Raw genomic sequence first — 23755 nt, forward strand, 5'->3', positions numbered from 1 at the left:
TTGAACATCATTCGAGACCACTTTCATACTTTTGTCGTTAACAATAGGATTGTCCGGATTCGGTGGATCCTCCGACCTCCACCTAACCTTTTTTGCGGATCTCCTACCATTGTCTCCCACTGAAGCTGTATCACCCTTCCCAGATTCCATTTCAATTTGAGCTGATTTACCCGTTATTAAGAAACACGAAAAATCTAATAAGCAATTGAAATTGATAAGTAAATGAAAAAACTTAGGGAGTGACAGTCAGACGGGATTCCGCGTTTCCTGCTAGCCAGATTCCAAGTGGCAGCTATCACTCAAATTAGCTAAACGAAAATCACAGCCGTTGATCTCCCCCGTACATTTTCTAATTGATCTCTCTCTCTCCATCTAGGTAAAAAGAAATGAAAAACACACACACACACTCACACTCGCAAACAATTAAAGAGTGAGCGACTGCCACTGCCATACCACCATCACCAAATTCGTTATCCTCTCAACTTTCCTTATCATTATCCTTTTGTTTCTGTTTTTCATTTCGATGCGCCGGTGATTGATCTGAAAGATGGCAAATCACCAACGTACATCAAGAATCGGCGTCGGCGGCGGAGGCCCAATGTTTGGAGGTTTTGGCTTTACTGTTAGACTATTGGCTTCTGCCATTACTGTTGCACTCTGTTTCTTCTTTCTTCTTTCTTTTTTCTTCACTTCCCACTCTCATTCTCCTCATCTCCAAACCAACTTTGTAAGTCCTAACTAACTAACTTTATTGGCTCGACATTTAATTTCACTCTTTTTCGATTCTAAGATCAATTAAAAGATGAGAAATGCACATTTCCAGGGTGACTGATTAAACGACGTTGTTTTTTCTTCTATTTCTTTTGGTGTTTTTAGGGTTTCTCCACTGGAATTGGATCCACAAGGAGGTCCGTTTTGGCACTCAAATCCGATCCGCTCAAGCCCCGGCTGGACCAGATCCGGAAACAAGCCGACGACCACCGCTCTCTTGTCCTCGCCTACGCCTCCTACGCTCGAAAGCTAAAGCTCGAAAACTCGAAGATCGTTAGGGTTTTTGCTGATCTATCTCGAAACTACTCGGATCTCATTAGCAAACCATCCTATCAGGCTCTCTTCGAAACCGATTCGCTCTCCATCGACGAGCCCTTGCTACGACAGTTCGAGAAAGAAGTCAAAGAGCGAATCAAAGCCACGCGCCAAATGATCTCGGAAGCCAAGGAATCTTTCGATAACCAGTTGAAGATCCAGAAACTAAAAGACACCATCTTTGCTGTCAACGAGCAACTGACCAAAGCCAAAAAGCAAGGCGCATTTTCCAGCCTTATCGCCGCTAAATCGATCCCAAAAAGCTTACATTGTTTGGCAATGAGGTTGATGGAGGAACGAATCTCGCATCCGGACAAATATACAGATGAAGGGAAACCAATGCCTCCGGAATTCGAGGATCCGAAGCTTTACCATTACGCTATCTTTTCTGATAACGTTCTTGCTGCATCCGTGGTGGTGAATTCAGCCACGAAGAACGCGAAAGAGCCATGGAAACATGTTTTCCATGTGGTGACGGACAAGATGAATCTTGGGGCAATGCAGGTTATGTTCAAATTGAAAGATTATAATGGAGCTCATATTGAAGTGAAGGCGGTAGAGGATTATAAGTTTTTGAATTCATCCTATGTTCCAGTGTTAAGACAGTTAGAATCGGCTAATCTGCAGAAGTTTTATTTTGAGAACACGCTGGAGAATGCCACGAAAGATACGACTAACATGAAGTTTAGGAACCCCAAGTATTTATCAATCTTGAATCATTTGAGGTTTTATTTACCGGAGATGTACCCCAAGTTGCATAGGATATTGTTTTTGGATGATGATATTGTGGTGCAGAAGGATTTGACTGGGTTGTGGAAGATTGATATGGATGGGAAAGTGAATGGGGCAGTAGAGACTTGTTTTGGGTCTTTCCATCGGTATGCACAGTATATGAATTTCTCGCATCCATTGATTAAGCAAAAGTTTAACCCCAAAGCCTGTGCTTGGGCTTATGGCATGAATTTCTTTGATTTGGATGCTTGGAGGAGGGAAAAGTGTACTGAGGAGTATCATTACTGGCAGAATCTGGTAAGCTTCGAGCGACACTCTTTTGTTTTTCTGATTGCTTTATTATGCCTTGTAGCATCTCTCATGCTACTTTTGGTGCTTGATTTATGCTATTAGATAATGCAGCTTGTTCCATAGTCTAGATTGAGTAAACCGTTGCTGAACTAAAGTATATTATTTTGACTTTGTTGAAACTGCTATAGCAGCTATTAATACGCCAAAGTTTAATGTGGAAATGCTAGCAGCTTCTGGTTTTAATAGTTTGATGTTGTTGTTTGTTTTTATCACTACTATTATTGGGCCATAGTAGATGAGGTTATGACTAATTAGCTTCATATTCCCTTGGTTTTGCTTGCAGAATGAGAATAGGACTCTATGGAAATTGGGAACATTGCCCCCTGGTTTGATCACATTTTACTCCACGACGAAACCGTTAGACAAGTCATGGCACGTTCTTGGACTCGGCTATAATCCAAGCATTAGCATGGATGAGATCCGCAATGCCGCGGTGGTGCACTTCAATGGGAATATGAAGCCGTGGCTAGATATTGCCATGAATCAGTTCAAGCCTCTTTGGAGTAAGTATGTTGACTTTGATTTGGAGTTCGTCCAAGCCTGCAATTTCGGTGTCTAAATAAAAAAAAAAAGGATCACCAGCTACAAAAGAGCTTGTTTAACAAGAAGTTCAATCTCACCTTAAGCAAACTATTGTTATTCTGCGTGGAAGGAAATTAGCCTCTACTGTACTCCAGTGTAGCGTGGCATAGCATAGTTATATTAATTTTAGAATGCTTGCTTTTAGTTTGTTCATACAGGTGTTGCAATTAAAATTATTAAGCTGATATTCAACTGTTAAATTATTCTGTAATCATAATGTTCCAAGTTGTTAGTCGTCTAAAATGCAGTATATATTGTTTCATTATTCCTTTCCAACTGTTGGTTCAGTATATCATTCAACGCGGGGGAACAGGCCTAGAGATACCCATTCAAAACTGGAAATTTAACTTTCATACAATTCTAACTGCTATAAACATGATAAAGAAGTTCCATTATTAGAGCCTAAAAGAGGCTCTAAATAAGTAGGAGAGCTATCTAACCTACATAGTTATCAGTCATCTATAAGATTAAGTGCTGTGCAGATACATTGCAGAAGGAAGGCGTGGACTGAGGATAACTTCAAGTGGGGTAGCCTTGGGCATGGTAATGCCTAACCCTTCACTCATATCCACTGTCTCACCAAAAGGTGTGGATAACTCGAACCCCTGTAGTATGCTGGCAATGGTCAAGTGTGTCATTTGCAATGCCAATGTGATCCCTGGACAAGATCGTCGCCCAGACCCAAATGGGATCAGCTCAAAATGTTGTCCCAGAACATCCACATCTGCATGGCTTGTAAGAAACCTTTCTGGTTCAAACACATCAGGATTTGACCAAACCTGAGGGTCCCGATGCAATTTCCACAGGTTCACAATCACACGAGTGCCCTTCCCAACGTGGTAGCCACCGATGCTACAATCTTCACTTGCCTCATGGGGAACTGATATCGGTCCTGGTGGGTATAGCCGCAATGTTTCCTTGACAACAGCCTGGAGATAGACTAGTTTCTCAATGTCAGAGTCTTGAACCCATTTGTCCCTGCCAACTTTGAGGTCTAGCTCCTCTTGAGCACACTTTAAGGCATGTCTGTTGTTCATCAAGTTTGACAATATCCATGTCAATGTAATGGATGTTGTGTCTGAGCCTGCTAAGAATAAATTCTACACCAGAAAATAAAAATTTCGACAACTTAGCTGGTTGAATGTAAATACTACATCAAAGGGATATCTTAAAAATGTCTAGCTAATGCCATAATGTACATCCTTTGAACTTTGTAAATAACATCCAATTTTCAACTGCTTAATCTTGACAGTAATAAGGGTTAGCTGAAATGTCATTTTCTTGTTTACAATTGTATGGTGCAAATCCTATGCTGAAATCCACTCGAAAGACCAAGTCAAACTGGGAAAGTTAAGGAAAATGAAGGTAGTATGGCGAAGAAGGGTCTGGTTTTGAGTCCAAAGAGTAGAAATAAAGAATATTACCATTACATTAGCCTTGATAATTGTTTCTCGAGAGTAGCCAAACATGGAATCCTCCTCAATTGCAGATAGCATTATGTCGATGAAATCCGGAGTGTTTTCTGGTTTTGCTTCACTCTTCAGCCTCTTTAGTTTATGCTCCTCCACCCATTCTCCAACAATGGAATCTATTTCTCTTGCAACACGCTTCATGGATTTCACTTGTCCCATGAACATGGAATCCATCCATCCTAGAAACGGTACTACTTCCGATGGAGATATAAGTCCAGAAACATACATGAAATCTTTGATAACTTTTGCCACATGTGCTGCTTCCTCATCATCTTCCCCATCGGTGGTGTCCCAGAAATATCTCTTGCCTGCCATCAATCTCATGATCGTATTCAAGGTCAGGGCTTCAAGTTTTTGACTAATGACCAACTTTGGGTTGGGATTTTGTTGGTTTAACATGCAAAACAAGTACAAATCTTTGATAAATGCGTTCACCTCGGAGATATGGACGTGCTTTAATGTCTCAAGCCTACGGGTAGAGAGAAGTTCAACCATGGCTAATTTTCGTACCTGGCGCCAATACTCTCCATAAGGAGCGAAGCCAAAGCCTGCATGATCGTAGCCGAGGTATATTCCCGCATTTGATCGTGGACGATTAGCTAATACCCTGTCGTTGGTAGTGAAGCACTCCTTGACTGCTTCATGATTGCTAATTATAAGGGCAGGGAACATTCCAAGCCGGAAAGTGAAGATAAGGCCATATTTATCAGCCATGACTGCCCAGGTATGAGCAAGGGTTCGTTGACCGCGAAGGAGCAGCATGTGCCCTATGAGTGGCAAGGCTCCTGAAGGTTCTGGGGCTAACACTAGGTGCTTACTTTGGTCGCCTGGAGTCCCTGGCCTCCATAGTTTGTAGAATAGTACCAATCCTAAAATCCCTGCAATTGCCGCTACAGAATATGAGAATTCCATTACTTGAGGTCTAAAGTGAGAGACAGGGATGAGGGTGGTAAGAATAGATTAACTGATTAAGGGTGATTTATTGCTTGGTTTTAGTAGGGGTGGAGCAATGCTTGCAAGTCATATCTGCTTGGGCCTTATGACAATTTCATTGGTTGATCGAAATGGCAGTATTTTATCTCAATCACACAAAAATGAAAAAAAAAAGAAAAAAAAAAAGAAGAATAAGAGAGCAAAAAGTAGGCAAACTTTGCTGCCAAACTCAATGCACACACTTTATTCATTAGATGTAAATAGATTTGGTCATCAAAGGCTGCACTCAACTATAGCAATCTAATTTTTAAACCAAATGTGCTTATTTTTCAAACCATAGCTGCTAAAAATAAAGAGATTAGTAAGTCAACAGACAAACAGTGGCCATCTTTATTCAAAATTTACATTAATCATTGAATTACCACTGCTACATTTCGAGTCGATAAAGATGACGAGGAAGGCGAGGAGTAAGGACAAGTTGAAGAGTTGTCTTGGGCATGACAGCACCTGTTCCTTCGCTGATATCTACTGGGGCATTGAAAGGTGTAGTTAAGTCAAATCCTTGAAGCAGGCGAGCAATCGTTAAGTGTGTCAGTTGCAATGCCAGAGTCATCCCGGGGCAAGACCGTCCACCGGAACAGAATGGAAGCTCGAAAATTTGTCCCAAAATGTCCACTTTTTCATGACTTCTAAGAAATCTTTAAGGCTGAAATTCCTCAGGGATCGACCACACTCGTGGGTCTCGATGCAACTTCCATAAGTTAACAAATAAACGAGTGCCCTTAGGGATGTGGTAGCCACTAGCACGACAGTCTTCCATTGCCTCGTGAGGAACTGATCTAGGGGCTGCTGGATATAGACGAAATGTTTCCTTAATGATGGCCTTGAGATATACCAATTTCTCGATATCAGAATCTTGCACCCATCTATCTCGACCGATTTCGAGGTCTAGTTCTTGTTGTCACGCTTCAAGGCATGTTTGTTGTTCATCAAGTTGGCTAAAATCCATGTCATTGTTACGGATGTGCTGTCACTTGCTGCTGCGATTAAAGTCTAAAATAAGTAAGACATAAATCGAGATCAGTGTGATAATTTATATATGAAATCCAGATTCATAGTTTTTCAAACATGTTTGGATAAATAAAAAGCCAACTACCTTTAAATTACACAATTAGTCACTAAAATAAAAAAAATTACAATTTGGTCATTAAATTATTTAAAAGTTTTCATTTAAGTCGCTAAGTTGTTAAAATTGATGTTATATAGCTTTCTTTGTTCGTCATGCCTGTGCCAATCAAAAGTTATCTTTCCACTTCTCTTCTACAATTTAATTTGTTTTTCATGAAATATTTTTGGATATCACGAATTAGTAAACCAAAATTCAAATAGCCTTTTTCTCCCATCTCCGACACTGATTGTTAAATCGACTTGGATCCAAGGTGTGCTCTTCTACTCATGATTGGTACTGATCCACTGTACCGATTGTCAAATCGTCGCTTGAAACTCTTTGGCAAAACTTTTTCTGAAATAAAAAAACTTTTGAATGATTCAGTGACTTAAATGAAAACTTTAAATTATTTAGTGACCAAATTATAATTTTTCTAGTTAAGTGACAAAACTAAAATTTACCCTTACTTTAATGATTAGTAATGTAGTTTACCCAATCAATTAACAATTAGTGAAGAAACACATCTTGAATATAACCAATGTGGGATAACAATAAATTTGACAAACTCCGAAGAAGCATTAGGCAAAACAATAGCCAATAAAAAAAATAGTTAACCATCCAATTACCTAAAACTAATAAACAATTAGTAGAGAGGACCAACTTGAATTTAAAGGCTATGTATGTAATTCTGTTGGTGTTTTTCAGCAAACAAAGGAGAAAAGAAGCTAAGAAAACGAATGCAAAGAGAATTGAATAAAAATGAAACCTCAAAAATTGATTTCATATTAAAATTTCATTAAGATAAAGACAAGTATATTACATGACAGTTTCCTAATACATAACTGCTCCCACTAATTACTTGACTAAAACAATGCTTGAATTACACACAAAAGATAGCTGACATATAAGCTATTACATCACATTGGAAATCATTGAAATCATCAACTAATATTACTAACTTTAAATACAAATTACATAAAAACTAAAGCTAGTTACATATGAACAAAATGTTGCTGCTGTACTGGTTGAGCTTCAATGCTTCTCTCCTGTTGCATTGCAGGCCAAAGTTCAACACTCCTCCTTGGATTGTATGCTACAAACAACAATACTTCTTCTTAAGTTCTCAACTCTTGTAGCACTGAGAGACTTAGTTAGAATATCAGCAAATTGGTTTTCTGAGCTGCAATGAATCAGATTAACTTCATTTGATTGTTCAGCCTCTCTAACAAAAAAGAAATTTAATCTTAAATTGCTTTGTTTTGCCTTGAAATATTAGATTTTTGGCCATGGCAATAGCTAACTAATTGTCAACTCTAATCTTAGTAGCTTCAACTTGATCTTCATTCAAATCACATAAAAGTTTCCTAAGCCAAATGGCTTGATTAACAGCTACAGCAGTTGCAATGTACTCTGTTTCTGCTGTGGATTGAGTTACAGTTTGTTGTTTCTTTGAGCTCCAACAAAAAACCCTTGAGCCTAAACTAAAGAAATAACTAGATGTACTCTTCATGTCATCCATGGTTCCTGCCCAATCACTATCAGAATACCCTATCAACTTGAGTTCTTTTGCATTCTCAAATTTCACTCCATAATCCAAAGTACCTTTCACATATCTAAGAACTCTTTTGGCTGCCTTAAAATGAACAACATCACATCAATGCATGAAACTAGAAAGAAGGCTAACAACAAACATGATATCAGGCCTAATAGTTGTCAAGTAAAGCAGACAACCTACAAGGCTTTTATACTCTTCCTCATCAACTCTTTCATGGTCGCCATTGCTGTTTAGTTTCTTACCTTGAGCCATTGGTGTGCTAACTGTTTTAACATTTGACAAGCAAAATTTGTTTCAGATCTTCAAGGTAAAGGCCTGCTGACTTATGAAGATGGCATGATCAGTTTGATTCACTTCCATGCCAAGAAAGTAAGCCATTTCTCCTAAGTCAGTTATTTCAAAAACATCTTGCATTTGCATTTTAAACTCTTCAATCAGCTCCCCCTTCTTCCAGTTACCAACAAATCATGCACATAAAATGACACAATCAGTAGGGTTTCATTATCTGATTTCTTCACATAGAGAGTAGGCTCACTGATGCTCTTCTCAAACCCGAGCCTAGACAAATATGTATCAACTCTGTCATACTAGGCCCTTGGTTCCTGCTTTAGACTATACAAGGCCTTTTTCAGCTTGTAAACTTTATCCTCTTCATCAGGAAGTTTGAACTCTTTTGGTTGTTCAATGAAAAATTCTTCCTTGAGAAAGTCATTCAAGAAAGTAGATTTATGATAGAGGGTTGCGTGCGGACCAAGATTGAGTTGCCAAGTCACGCGAAATCTCCTACGAAAACTCTAGACGATCAGATCTAAAACGAAGTAGAAAGATTAACTTTTAGAATTCCCAGATCTGAAATCAAAGAACCCAAAAATAGCAGAAAATAAACCAAGAATCAAAACACTTATTATTAAGTAATTCGGAAGTCAAGAACTCGTGAAAGGTTCAAAGAAGTCACCAATTCAGCCGATTCTGTCAATTGAACCAAAACAGAAAATTAATTCAGCAGATAAAAAGAAATGAAAATTGAATTAGAATGAGGAATCGTGCAGCAAGAAAGAGGGAAATTAAGGATTAAGAATGATCTTCGATAATCAAGGACGTTTATGAACTTTCCAAGCCGAATCTGAAAAGATTAAATCCCAAAACAGCAAATCAAACTCTAAATTCCAGAAAACCGAATTTAATCAGAATTGAGAAGAAAAGTCGACAAGATTAATAGAAAAGATGAATGAACGAATGGTTCTTGCTGCCAAAAGAATGCCGATCAGCCTCTTTAATATTGAAGAAAGCTGGAAACGTAACAAGAAACCGTAAATAAGTTAGATGATGAAATCGACCACAAACAAGAATTAAAAGGAAAACGAACAGCAAGAAAATAAAAGATAAAGTCCTAAGAAGCCTTGAAATCCCGAAAGATTTCACAACTCCCTTCAAACGGCTCTAATCTCCCCTCCAATGAAGATCAATGGCAAGAAGAAGACTGAAGATGGCTCCTATAATAAAAAAGATTGTTAAAACTACTTCTAAAGAAAACTCAAGAGAGAATTCTTGGAGAAAACTCAAAGAGAATTTCTACTCAGCAAAATCTGAAATTTTAATGTATTGTAATATGCTCAATAGGGTGGCCGACCATGCCTACTAATAGGCCTTCTATCTATTTCCTAATCTCATTAGGAAAACTTAAAAAAAACCTAATTAATAAATTAAGAGGGAAATTCGGCCAAGGCATTTTAATGGGCTGCTTGGACCGAATTTTGACATATAATAATCCTAAAGTCTAAAAATTAAACTAGATATTTAAACAATTAAAATCTTTTACAAATTGGGCCACTTTAACTAAGTATGGTTTGACTTCTTGGTTGGGCTTGGAATCATCTTATTGGGCCTTGCCTTCAAGAACTTGGGCTTGTAGTCAATCTCCTACTAAAATTGGTTCGTTGATGCTCGTAACGGAGATCCAATGCGCTTTGGCTGCAAGATTCGGTTTCTTGGACCAAGATTTCCAAGATTTGAAATCTTGATTTTCTTGATTCTTGAAATCGCTCCAAACAGCAAAATTGGGCCAAGATTCGGTTTATTGATTTTCTTGAAAACAAGAAAGTGAATCTTGATTTTCTCTTTCTTTCGTGTATGCATCTAAAGCCTTGCTAACAAATTCCTGAATGGTCCCATTTAGTTTGGAATGCATTTGTCTGGTCTTTGACATCGTTATTAGGCCTTGTGGTAATTTGAGCCCATCACATTCTTGAGCTTGGGTTAGGCCTTTGTGACTCATATCATTCCCCCCTTCCTCAAAAAGATTCGTTCTTGAATCTGAAAAATCAAATAGGGACAAGTCAGCCATATAAAAAGTAGAACTTACATTGTACTCACTAGGTAGATCAATTTTATAGGCATTGTCGTTGATCCGCTCGAGTACTTGGAAAGGCCCATCGCCCCTTGGGTCCAACTTGGTCTTTCTTTTTGTAGGAAATCGTTCTTTCTGCATATGGACCCAAACCCAATCTCCAGGTTCAAAGACAACCCGTTTGCACCTCTTGTTTGCTTTGTTGGTGTTGATGTCATTTGTTTTGGTTATTCGTTGTATAGCCTTCTCGTGTAAGGATTTCACCAACTCAGCAATAGTGGAGAAATCTTTCACAAATCGTCTATAAAAACTAGCTAAACCATGGAAAGATCTCACCTCAGTTATCGATTTAGGAGTTGGCCACTCCTTGATTGCCTTAACTTTGTCCTCATCGACATGAATACCTTGAGCACTAATTATGAAACCTAAAAATATTAGCTTATCACAACAAAATATGCATTTATCAAGGTTGGCAAATAATTTTTCAGCTCTTAGAATGTCTAAAACCGTTCTAACATGGAAAACATGATCATTTAATGTTGTTGAGTAAATTAAAATGTCATCAATCCAAGAATGGCAATTATCGACAATAACATACAGTACCTTTTCAAAATTCAAGTCATGAGCAAAGTCATCAATACGAGTTGAATGAAGTTGTTTAGAGAATAGAGAAACTTCACCTTGCTTACCATTAGAGGTGGGATAACGAGGATCATTTTTACCTTGTTCAATCAATTGAAAACGTCTCTCGGTAGAAGGGTAATGAAGATGGAACCTATCCATGGGTGGAATCTTGCAAACCTGAAACAAAGAGACATCACAAGGTGATTTCAAATGGGGAATAGAAAAAATATTCCTCCCTTGTGTTTGAGCACTCTCTTCTTCTTCACTCATTCCTTGTTTAAGCTATCTCTCTTTTTCACTCACTTCATTCACATTTTCTTTTGTTTCTCTCTCGCTTTCCTTTCGCCTTTTTCACTTTTATTTTCTTCTTTTTCACTTTTATTTTTCTCTTCTCCTTTTTATTTTTCCTTACTTGTTTTAACAACAGAATTTTTTAGTTTGATTTGGTCCTCATGGACTTGTTCCGGAGTGAGCAGCACTAAGGTGATTTTCCTTCCTTGATGCTTGAAAGAATACCTATTGGTACGACCATCATGGGTGACCTTTCGATCCCTTTGCCATGGTTCTCCTAGGAACAAATGGTAGGCTTGAATAGACACTACGTCACACACGACTTCGTCTTGATACTTGCCGATAGAAAAGGCGATGTGCACTTGTTGAGTGACCTTAAATTGGCCTTCGTTGCTAAGCCCTTGTAGTTGATAAGGTCGTGGATGCTTGGTAGTGGTTAAGCAAAGCTTTTCCACCATCGTCGTGCTGGCTACGTTCGAGCAACTTTTACCATCAATAATAACTCTACAAACCTTACCTTGTATATGGCAGCGAGTATGAAAGAGATGTTCTCGTTGCTGCTCACTCTTTGGTTTTGCCAAAGAGGGTTGTCCGCAATCATGAACGTCATAGTCAGTTCTAGGGACACGTTTAGGAGTGTGCCTATAAGCACGAGGCTGGTTATCTACATCATCTTTAATTGGACCCCGATACTGAGGCTCTTGATCCAATCGCATCTCATTGATAGTAGCACCCAATGTTCGAAGTAAGGCAGCCCGTTCGTCTAACTGTTGTTGGATCTTTTTAAATTTATCATGGACATCATTATGGTCATCATCAACTTGACCAACTCTCGACATTTTTTTCCTTTTTCAAAAACCTGCAAAACTAACACTCAACACTCAAAAGGGAAAATTAGCAAATCTCACCGTTAATCACTCAAAAAGGAAAATCAAATTCTCAAAGAGGTAGAATTCAGTCTTGTGAGTTCTTTAGTAGAATCTATATCAATCAATTAGAAAGTGTATGAACCGAAACTACCAAAGAATCCTAATTGCGCTAGGAGTTCAAAAACTGACTAGACACCAATTGAATTGTGTTGCACCGAGGAAGAATTGTGCACACTTTAAATCCTATTAACACAAGAAACAAGAAGTTATTAGATCGAAGAATAAAAGCAAAACAAATGAACACCTACAGCTAAGAATCAATAAAAATTGCTGAAATCTAAAAACCCGAAAAACTGTGGACTAACTTGACAACTTCGTTTGAGGTGTTCCCGATCTCCAAAAATCACAAAATTAAATCTGGAATGTCCTTAAATATTGAATTTTTTATCTGGAAATTTTGGGCACCAAATTCAACCCACTGAATATTTTTTTAATTTTTATTGGATTTTTTCTTTTTCAATTTTTTGACATTTTGACAGATTTTTTTTGCGGGAAATATTTTTTGTATTCAATCTCAGTGCCACAAATATGCATGTAAAATTTCAAATCAATCGAAAAATTTTTACCCATTCGAATGAATTTTTTTCCAAAAAATTTTCTGGGTAAAACTGCTGTTTGTTGTTTAAAAAAAAAGATCAGTTTAGAAATCAACCAAGAATACCCAAAACACCCAAAATCTGATACCAAATGATAGAGAGTTGCGCGCGAACTAAGATCAAGTTGTCAAGTCACGCGAAACTCCTACAAAGAAGGCTAAACACTTGGATCTGAAATAAAGCAGAAAGATCAAATCTTAAAATTTCTAGATCTAAAATAAAAACTCTAAATCAGCAAAGAATAAACCAAGAATCGAAACACTTATTATTAGGGAATTCAGAAGTCAAGAACACGTGAATAAGCTTCAAAGAAGTCTCCAATTCAGCCCATTCGGTCAATTGAACCAAAACAAAAAATTAATTCAGTAGATCACAAAAAAAAACGAAAATTGAATTAGAATTAGGAATCGTGCAGCAAGAAAGAAGGAAATTATGGGTTAAGAACGATCTTTGATAATCAAGGACGTTTATGAACTTTCCAAGCCGAATCTGAAAAGATTAACATCCAAAATAGCAAATCAAACTCCAAATTCCAGCAAACCGAATTTAATTAGAATTGTGATGAATAGACGGCAAGATCAATGGAAAAGACAAATTAATGATTGATTCTTGCTGCCAAGAAGGGTGCCGATCAGTTTCTTTAATGTTGAGGAAGGCTGGAAGTGCAACAAGAAATCTTAAACAAGTTAGATAATGAAATCGACACAAGCAGAAATTAAAAAGAGATTGAACAGCAAGAAAATAAAGATAAAGTCCTAAGAAGCCTTGACATCCCGAAAGATTTCACAACTCCCTTGAAACGGCTCTAATCTCCCCTCCAATAAAGATCAATGGCAAGAAGAAGACTGAAGATGGCTCCCAAAATCAAAAAGATTGTTAAAACTACTTCTAAAGAAAACTCAAGAGAGAATTCTTGGAGAAAACTCAAAGAGAATTTCTACTCAGCAAAATCTGAAATTTTAATGTATTGTAATGTGTTCAATAGGGTGGCCGACCATGCCTATTAATAAGCCTTCTATCTATTTCCTAATCTCATTAGGAAAACTTAAAAAAAAAACTAATTAATAAATTAAAAGGGAAATTCGGCCAAGGCATTTTAATGGGCTGCTTGGACCGAATTTTGACATATAATAATCCTAAAGTCTAAAAATTAAACTAGATATTTAAACAATTAAAATCTTTTACAAATTGGGCCACTTTAACTAAGTATGGTTTGACTTCTTGGTTGGGCTTGGAATCATCTTATTGGGCCTTGCCTTCAAGAACTTGGGCTTGTAGTCCATCTCCTACCGAAATTGGTTCGTTGATGCTCGTAATGGAGATCCAATGCGCTTTGGCTACAAGATTCGGTTTCTAGGGCCAAGATTTCTAAGATTTGAAATCTTAATTTTCTTGATTCTTAAAATCGCTCCAAATAGCAAAATTGGGCCAAGATTCGGTTTCTTGATTTTATTGAAAACAAGAAAGTGCATCTTGGTTTTCTCTTTCTTTCGTGTACGCATCTTTGGCCTTGCTAACAAATTCCTGAATGGTCCCATTTAGTTTGGAACGCATTTGTCTGGCCTTTGACCTCGTTATTGGGCCTTGTGGTAATTTGAGCCCATCACATTGTCGAGCTTGGGTTGGGCCTTTGTGACTCGTATAAACTTAACATCCAACTGATGCACTCTCCACTTCTTTTGTACAACCAGGGCAAACCGAAGCCTTATTGTATCTAACCTTGCAATAGGGCCAAAGCTTTCTAGCAAGTCAATGCCATACTTCTGGCTGTATCCCTTCACCACAAGTCTTGCCTTGCGTTTTATTGGAGACCCGTCAGCATTGTATTTGACCCTAAACTCCCATTTCACACCAATAACTCTCTTTTGGTCTGGTCTGTCAACCAATTCCCAAGTATTGTTCTTTTGTATCATCTCTGTTTTAGCTTTCATGGTTCTTTTCCAACACTTTTCTTTAACAGCTTCATCATAACTTGAGGGCTCCAGTATTGCCACATCACATCTTCGATAGATGTCAGTGATGGTTCTTGTGCCTCTCACAGGTACATCATCAAAATCATCACCAATTACCTCTTTTTCTTCATCTGGTTGCAGATCACTATCTTGTTGACCTTGTTCACACTAGCTTACATCTGCACCATTCCATTTCCATAAACTTTCTTCATCAAATTTCACATCCCTGCTCACCATAATCCTTTTGGTGGAGGGATCAAAGACTTTATAGCATTTCTTTGTGCTGTTGTAACCAACAAAGATCCTTGTCACAGGTCTTTTCTCCAGTTTGGTTCTCTTCTCAGCTGGGATAAGTGTATAGCAGACACAGCCAAACACCTTTAGATGTGAGACGTTGACTTAAGTCCAAACCAGGCTTTAAAAGGACTTTTTATTTGATAGTATTGGTTGGTAATCTATTAAGCAGGTACATTGAAGTGTTCACAGCCTCAGCCCAAAACTTGCTTGGTAATTTGTATTCAACCAGTAGACATCTTGCCATGTCAAATACTGTTCGATTCTTTCTTTCACTAACTCCATTTTGCTAGGAGTATAGATTGTTGTTAACTAATGTTGGATTCCAGCCTGCTCACAAAGCTTCTGAAACCTATCTGACAGGTACTTAGTGCCATTGTCTGATCTCAAGGCCTTAATCTTGCAACCTGATTGATTCTCATCTAAGGCTTTGAACTTGCTAAATACTTCAGGTACTTCTGACTTTTTTTTTCAGAAAATTGACCCAGTAAAACCTTGTATAATAATCTATAAAAAACACAAAGTATCTGCTGTCATTCAAAGAAGGGGTCTTCATTGGCCCAGAAATGTCAATATGGACCAATTGAAGTTTGTCTCGAGCCCTTCATGCCTTGTTACCTGGAAATAGCAGTCTCACTTGCTTCACAAGCTGACAAATTTCACAAACTCTGTCTTTGACTTCAACCTTGGACATGTCTTCAACCAGATTGAATTTGTGTAGCAATCCAAGTGATCTATAATTGACATGGCCTAACCTTTTATGCCATAAACTAGCTTTATTAGCAAGACTAGTATAGGCTTCCTTTTCCAGTTGATTCACATGTAGCAAGAAGCATCTCTTAGTCATGGCTACTGTGACTAGTTCTTGACCAAATGTGTCCTCAATAACACATGAGTTATTCTTGAAAACAAGTGAATAACCCTTTTCTATTAACTGACCAACACTAAGCAAATTTTGGCCTATATTAGGTACAAAAAAGGACATTGAAAATTGTTTTGTTACTTGACTTTGTGTTGATCACAATATTGCCTCTACCTCTGGCCTCAATAAGGTTTCCATCTCCAATACTGAATTTGGAAACAAAGCTTCTATCGAGATATTTGAATAACCCTTCTTCTAATGCCATGTGATGAGCGCAACCACTATCTACTAACCAGTCTCTTTTGACTTTGCTTGAAGTTGCAAAACAGGATGCAGTGAAAACATGCTCCTCTTGAACTTGAATATCCTCAGCAGCCTGAGCTTAATTCTGATGCTGAGTTTGTGCCCTTCCTTTGTTCTCGCACACTTTCAATGTAACCAAACTGCTTGCAGCTCCTGCACTAAATATCAGGCTTGTACCAGCAGTACCTCTCCAAATGTGTGGACTTTTTGCAATGAATGCATGGTGAGAAATTTTTCTTCCCAGCATCCCTCATTGGTTTCTCCCTCTTGTCAAGCCATGGTTTCTTTCCTTTATAGCTCGGACCTGAGCTTTCTTTGAATTTTGCTTGGAAAGCTCCTTCAGGATGTTCTTCCAGCCTGTTGGTCATTCTCTGCTCCAGTGCATAAAGAGGATTTATCAACTCAGACAATGAAATAGTTAATAAGTTTCTCGAATCCTCCAATGAGGAGATTTTTAACTCAAATTTTTCAGGAAGGGTTGTAATGACCTTCTTAACAACTCTGCTCTCACTGAATCATCTCCAAGGAGCCTGATGTTGTTGACTGTGGCCATTATTTTATCATAGTACTGCTTGATGGTTTCAGATTCTCTCATATTCAAGTTCTCAAAATCCCTCTTGAGGTTGATCAGCTGCTACTGCTTAGTTTTGTCTGACCCCAAGAACTCTTCCTTTAGCTCCTCCCAAGCTTGCTTTGGAGTACTATAGGCCATTATCCGAGTGAAAATCACATCAAACACTCCATTTTGTAGGCATGTCATTATTTTGTGCTTCTTAGCACACTCTTCACTATGTTGTCTGATTTGTTCAATAATGGGATTGGCCCTCAGTGAAGCTAGTTCGGTCTCATTCTCCACCACATTCCACAAGTCATGTGCTTGAAGGTAAGTCTTCATCTTTACTACCAAAATATGGTAGTTGTCACCAGTAAAAGACAAGTGGTGGTAGTGGTGGTGGTGGTTGTGTAAAGTTCATCTTTCAGCAACAATAAAAACAACAGCTTCAGTTCCTTTTCCTTTAAAGTTTTTTTTGTAGAAAACAGCTACCAACAACAAAGGCCCTCAAAGATGACAGACCCTGTATACCATTTGTTGGTGTTTTTCAACAAAACAAAGAAGAAAAGAAACTAAAAAAATGGATGCAAAGAGAACTGAATAAAAATTAAACACCAAAAACTAGTTTCATATTCAAATTTCATTAAGATAAAGACAAGTATATTACATGACAGTTTCCTAATACATAACTACTCCCACTAATTACTTGACTAAAACAAAGCTTGAATTACACACAAAATGCAGCTGTCATATAGCTATTACATCACATTGGAAATCATTCAAATCATCAATTCATTTTATTCACTTTAAATACAAATTACATAATAACTAAAGCTAGTTACATATGAACAAAATGTTGTTTCTATACTGGTTGAGCTTCAATACTTCTCTGCTGTTGCATTGCAAGCCAAAGTTCAACACTCCTCCTTGGACTGTATGCAACAAACATCAATACTTCTTCTTATGTTCTCATATCTTGTAGCATTGAGAGACTTAGTTAGAATATCAGTAAATTGGTTTTCTGAGCTGCAATGAATCAGATTAACTTCATTTGATTGTTCAGCCTCTCTAATAAAATGAAATTTAATCTTAAAATGCTTGGCTTTTCCATGAAATATTAGATTTTTGTCCATGGTAACAGCTGCGTGATTGTAAACTCTAATCTCATAGCTTCAGCTTGATCTTCATTCAAATCACATAAAAGTTTCCTAAGCCAACTGACATGATTAACAACTACAACTACTGCAATGTACTCTGCTTCTGCTGTGGATTGAGCAACAATTTGTTGTTTCTTTGAACTCCAATCGGATGTACTCGTCATGTCATCCATAGATCTTACCCAATCACTATCTGAATACCTTATCAACTTTAGTTCTTTTGCATTCCCAAATTTCACTCCATAATCCAGAGTACCTTTCACATGTCTAAGAACTCTTTTGGATGCCTTAAAATGAACAACATCACAGCAATGCATGAATCTAGAAAGAAGGCTAACAACAAACATGATATCAGGCCTCTTAGTTGTCAAGTAAAGCAGACAACCTAAAAGGCTTCTATACTCTTTCTCATCAACTCTGTCATGGGTGCCATTGCTGGTTAGTTTCTTACCTTAAGCCACTTGTGTGCTAACTATTTTACAATTTGACATGCAAAATTTGTTTAAGATCTTCAAGGCAAAGGCCTGCTGACTTATGAAAATGGCATGATCAATTTAACTCACTTACATGCCAAGAAAGTAAGTCATTTCTTCTAAGTCAGTCATTTCAAAAACATCTTGCATTTGCATTTTAAACTCTTCAATCAACTCCTTCTTGCTTGCACTTACCAACAAATCATGTACATAAAATGACACAATCAGTAGGGTTTCATTATCTGATTTCTTCACATAGAGAGTAGGCTCACTAATGCTTTTCTAAAACCCAAGCCTAGACAGATATGTATCAACTCTGTCATACTAGGCCTTTGGTGCCTGCTTTAGACCATACAAGGCCTTTTTCAGCTTGTAGACTTTATCCTCCTCATCAGGAACTTTGAACCCTTCTAGTTGCTCAATGAAAATTTTTTCCTTAAGGAAGCCATTTAGGAAAGCAGACTTAACATCCAACTGATGTACTCTTCACTTCTTTTGTGCAGCTAAGGCAAACAGAAACCTTATTGTATCTAACTTTGAAACAGGGGCAAAAATTTCTAGGAAGTCATCCCTTCACTACAAGTCTTGCCTTGTGTTTTTTTAGAGACCCATCAACATTGTATTTGGCCCTCAAAACCCACTTCACACCAATAGCAGGCACAACCAAACACCTTTAGATGTGAGACCGTTGGCTTAAGTCCAAACCAGGCTTGAAAAAGAGTTTTTCTTTGATAACATTGGTTGGTAATCTGTTAAGCAGGTACATTGAAGTGTTAACAACTTCATCCCAAAACTTTCTTGGTAATTTGCTTTCAAACAGTAGGCATCTTGCCCTGTCAAATACTGTTTGATTCTTTTTTTCACTAACTTGATTTTACTAAAGAGTATAGATTGTTGTTAACTTATGTTGTATTCCAGCCAGCTCACAAATCTTCTGAAACCTATCTAACAGGTACTCAGTGCCATTGTCTGATCTCAAGGCCTTAATCTTGCAACCTGATTGATTCTCAGCTAAGTCTTTGAACTTGCTAAATACTTCAAGTACATCTAACTTTTTTTTTTCAAAATATTGACCTAGCAGAACCTTGTATAATCATCTATAAACAACACAAACTACCTGCTGTAATTCAAAGAAGAGGTCTTCATTGGCCCAAAAATGTCAACATGGACCAATTGAAGTTTGTCTCAAGCCCTCCATGCCTTGTTACCTGGAAATGGCAGCCTCACTTGCTTCCCAAGCTGAAAAATTTCACAAACTCTGTCTTTGACTTCAACCTTAGACATGTCTTCAACCAGATTGAATTTGTGCAACAAACCAAGTGATCTATAATTGACATGACCTAACCTTTTATGCCATAAACTAGGTTTATCAACAAGACTAGTATATGCTTTCTTTTCCAGTCGATTCACATCCAGCAATAAATATCTCTTAGTCATGGCTACTGTGACTAGTTTTTGACCAAATGTGTCCTCAACAACAGAGGAGTTATTCTTGAAAACAAGTGAATAACCCTTTACTATTAACTGACCAACACTAAGTACATTTTTGTCTATATCAGGTATAAAAAAGACATCAGAAATTGTTTTGTTACCTGACTTTGTGTTGATCACAACATTGCCTCTACCTTTTGCCTCAATAAGGTTTCCTTCACCAATCCTGACTTTGGAAACAAAGCTTTTGTCAAGATATTTGAATAATCCTTCTTCTGATACCATGTGATGAGTGCAGCCACTTTCTACTAACCAGTCTCTTCTGACTTTGCTTGAAGTTACAAAATAGGATGCAATGAAAACATGCTCCTCCTGAACTTGAATATCCTCAGCAGCCTGAGCTTGATTCTGATGCTGATTTTGTGCCCTTCCTTTGTTCTCGCACACTTTTCAATGTGACCAAACTGCTTGCAGCTCCTACACTGAATATCAGGCCTGTACCAGTAGTACCTCTCCAAATGTGTGGACTTTTTGCAATGAATTCATAGTGGGAACTTTTTCTACCCAACATCCCTCTTTGGTTTCTTCTTCTTGTCAAGCCATGGTTTCTTTCCTTTGTAGCTCGGACCTAAGCTTTCTTTGGCTTTTGCTTGGAAAGCTCATTCAAGATACTCTTCCAGCCTATTGGTCCTTCTTTGCTCTAGGGCATACAGAGCATTATCAGCTTAGACAATGAAATGGTTGATAAGTCTCTTGAGTCCTCCAAAGAGGAGATTTTTTACTCAAATTTTTCAAGAAGGATTGTAATGACCTTCTCAATGACTCTGCTGTCACTGAAATCATCTCCAAGGAGTCTGATGATGTTGATTATGGCCATTATTCTATCAAAGTACTGCTTGATGGTTTCAGATTCTCTCATATTCAAGTTCTCAAAATCCCTTTTAAGGTTGATCAGCTGCTACTGCTTGGTTTTGTCTAACCCTAAGAACCCTTCCTTTAGCTCCTCCAAGCTTGCTTTGCAGTGTCACAGGCCATTTCGAGTGAAAATCACATTAGACGTTCCATTTTGTAAGCATGTCATTGCTTTGTGCTTCTTAGCACACTCTTCACTATGTTGTCTGATTTGTACAATAGTGGGATTGGCACTCAGTGGAGCTAGTTCGGTGTCATTCTCCCCCACATTCCATAAGTCATGTGCTTGGAGGTAAGTCTTCATCTTTACTACCCAAATGTGATAGTTTTCACCAATAAAGACAAGTGGTGGTGGTGGTGTCAAGCTCATCTTTCAGCAACAATAAAAACAACAGCTTCTGGTCCTTTTTCTTCAAGGTTTTTTTTACAGAAAACAGCTATCAACAACAAAGGCACTTAAAGATGGAAGGCTGTGTATACCATTTACTTGTGTTTTTCAGCATATCAAATAAGAAAAGAAGCTAAAAGAATGGATGCAAAGAGAATTGAATAAAAATAAAAGCTCTAAAACTGATTTCATATTCAAATTTCATTAAGATAAAGACAAGTATATTACATGACAGTTTCCTAATACATAACTACTCCCACTAATTACTTGACTAAAGCAAAGCTTGAATTACACACAAAATGTAGCTGACATATCAGTTATTACATCACATTGGAAATCATTCAAATCATCAATTACTCTTACTAACTTTAAATACAAATTACATAAAAACTAAAGCTAGTTACATATGAGCAAAATGTTGCTGTTGTACTGGTTGAGCTTCAATGCTTCTCTACTATTGTATTGCAGGACAAAGTTCAACACTCCTCCTTGGACAGTATGCAACAAACACCAATACTTCTTCTTAATTTCTCAAATCTTGTAGCACTGAAAGACTTAGTTAGAATATTAGCAAATTGGTTTTCTAAGTTGAAATGAATAAGATTAATTTCTCTTGATTGTTCAACCTCTCTAACAAAATGAAATTTAATCTTAAAATGCTTAGTTTTGTCATGAAATATTGGATTTTTAGCCATGGCAGTAACTGACTAATTGTCAACTCTAATCTCAGTAGCTTCAACTTGATCTTCATTCAAATCACATAAAATTTTCCTAAGCTAAATGGCATGATTAACAGCTGCAGCAGCTACAATGTATTCTACTTTTGCTGTGGATTGAGCAATAGTTTGTTGTTTCTTTGTACTCCACCCGAATGTACTCTTCATTTCATCCATGCATCCTGCCCAATCACTATCAGAATATCCTATCAACTTGAGTTCTTTTGCATTATCAAATTTCACTCTATAATCTAAAGTACCTTTCACATATGTAAGAACTCTTTTGGCTACCTTAAAATGAACAACACCACAACAATGCATGAATCTAGAAAGAAGACTAACAACAAACATGATATCAGGCCTAGTAGTTGTCAAGTAAAGCAGACAACCTACAAGGCTTCTATACTCTTTCTCATCAACTCTTTCATGGTTGCCATTGCTGGTTAGTTTATTACCTTGAGCCACTGGTGTGCTAACTATTTTGCAATTTGACTTGCAAAATTTGTTTCAGATCTTCAAGGAAAAGGCCTACTGACTTATAGAGATGGCACGATCAGTTTGATTCACTTCCATGCCAAGAAAGTAAGTCATTTCTCTGAAGTCAGTCATTTCAAAAACATCTTGCATTTGCATTTTAAACTCTTCAATCCGCTCCCACTTGCTTCCAGTTACCAACAAATCATGCACATAAAATGACACAATCAGTAGGGTTTCATTCTCTGATTTATTCAGATAGAGAGTAGGCTCACTAATACTCTTCTCAAACCCGAGCCTAGAGGGATATGTATCAACTCTATCATACTAGGCCCTTGGTTCCTGCTTTAGACCATACAAGGCCTCTTCATCAGGAACTTTGAACCCTTCTGGTTGTTCAATGAAAATTTCTTCCTTGAGGTAGCCATTCAGGAAAGCAGACTTAACATCCAATTGATGCACTCTCCACTTCTTTTGTGCAGCAAAGGGAAACCGAAGCCTTATTGTATCTAACCTTGCAATAGGGGCAAAAGTTTCTAGGAAGTCAATGCCATATTTCTGGTTGTATCCCTTTACCACAAGTCTTTCCTTATGTTTTTTTGGAGACCCATCAGCATTATATTTGACCCTAAACACCCATTTCACACCAATAACTCTTTTCTAGTCTAGTCTATCAACCAATTCCAAGTATTGTTCTTTTGTATCATCTCCATTTCAGCTTCCGTGGTTCTTTTCCAACACTTTTTTTACGAAGGCTTCAGTATTGCCACATCACATCTTTGATAGATGTCAGTGATGGTTCTTGTGCCTTTCAGATGTACATCATCAAAATCATCACCAATTACCTCTTTTTCTTTAGCTAGTTGTAGATTAGTATCTTGCTGATCTTATTCACACAAGCTTACATTTGCACCATTCCATTTCCATACACTTTCTTCATCAAATTTCACATCCCTGCTCACCATAATCCTTTTGGTGGAGGGATCAAAGACTCTATAGCCTTTCTTTGTGTTGTTGTAACCAATAAAGATCCCTGGCACGGGTCTTTTCTCCAATTTAGTTCTTTTCTTAGTTGGGATAAGTGTATAGAAGACACAACCAAACACCTTTAGATGTGAGACTGTTGGCTTAAGTCCAAACCAGACTTCAAAAAGAGTTTTTCTTTGATAGCGTTGGTTGGTAATCTGTTAAATAGGTACATTGAAGTATTCACAGCCTCAGCCCAAAACTTGCTTGGTAATTTACTTTCAAACAGTAGACCACTTGCCATGTCAAATACTGTTCGATTCTTTCTTTCACTAACTCCATTTTACTGAGTAATATAGATTGTTGTTATCTGATGTTGAATTCCAGCTTGCTCACAAAGCTTCTGAAACCTATCTGACAAGTACTCAGTGCCATTGTCTGATCTTAAGGCCTTAATCTTGCAACTTGATTGATTCTCAGCTAAGGCTTTGAACTTGCTAAATACTTCAGGTACTTCTGACTTTTTTTCAGAAAATTGACCCAGCAGAACCTTGTATAATCATCTATAAACAACACAAAGTATCTGCTGTCATTCAAAGAATAGGTCT

At 37.6% G+C, this 23755-nt stretch overlaps 2 protein-coding genes across 2 annotated transcripts; one reads left to right on the forward strand and one right to left on the reverse strand.

Annotated features, from left to right (window-relative positions):
• The first annotated feature begins 249 nt into the window (after positions 1-249).
• Positions 250-2994, forward strand: LOC107954673 (galacturonosyltransferase 8). Its single transcript, XM_016890300.2, has 3 exons — positions 250-727; positions 877-2115; positions 2453-2994. The coding sequence occupies exons 1-3, from the start codon at positions 548-550 to the stop codon at positions 2726-2728; spliced, it is 1695 nt and encodes a 564-aa protein (XP_016745789.1). The 5' UTR covers positions 250-547; the 3' UTR covers positions 2729-2994.
• A 52-nt stretch (positions 2995-3046) lies between these two features.
• On the reverse strand, positions 3047-5245 carry LOC107954674 (cytochrome P450 CYP82D47). Its single transcript, XM_016890301.2, has 2 exons — positions 4176-5245; positions 3047-3851 (listed from the first exon to the last, which is right to left on the reverse strand). Exons 1-2 carry the CDS (start codon positions 5133-5135, stop codon positions 3219-3221), a joined length of 1593 nt encoding a protein of 530 aa, XP_016745790.1. The 5' UTR covers positions 5136-5245; the 3' UTR covers positions 3047-3218.
• Positions 5246-23755: the final 18510 nt, after the last annotated feature.

The sequence above is a fragment of the Gossypium hirsutum genome, chromosome D07, assembly GCF_007990345.1.
Source record: "Gossypium hirsutum isolate 1008001.06 chromosome D07, Gossypium_hirsutum_v2.1, whole genome shotgun sequence".
Classification (NCBI taxonomy): domain Eukaryota; kingdom Viridiplantae; phylum Streptophyta; class Magnoliopsida; order Malvales; family Malvaceae; genus Gossypium; species Gossypium hirsutum.

Coding starts and splice junctions, on each gene's coding strand:
- LOC107954673 (XM_016890300.2), top strand. CDS start 548: ATGGCAAATCACCAACGTACATCAAGAATCGGCGTCGGCGGCGGAGGC. Junction 728..876: donor CTCATCTCCAAACCAACTTT/GTAAGTCCTAAC, acceptor TGGTGTTTTTAG/GGTTTCTCCACTGGAATTGG. Junction 2,116..2,452: donor ATCATTACTGGCAGAATCTG/GTAAGCTTCGAG, acceptor TTTTGCTTGCAG/AATGAGAATAGGACTCTATG.
- LOC107954674 (XM_016890301.2), bottom strand. CDS start 5,135: ATGGAATTCTCATATTCTGTAGCGGCAATTGCAGGGATTTTAGGATTG. Junction 3,852..4,175: donor TTATCAAGGCTAATGTAATG/GTAATATTCTTT, acceptor TTTCTGGTGTAG/AATTTATTCTTAGCAGGCTC.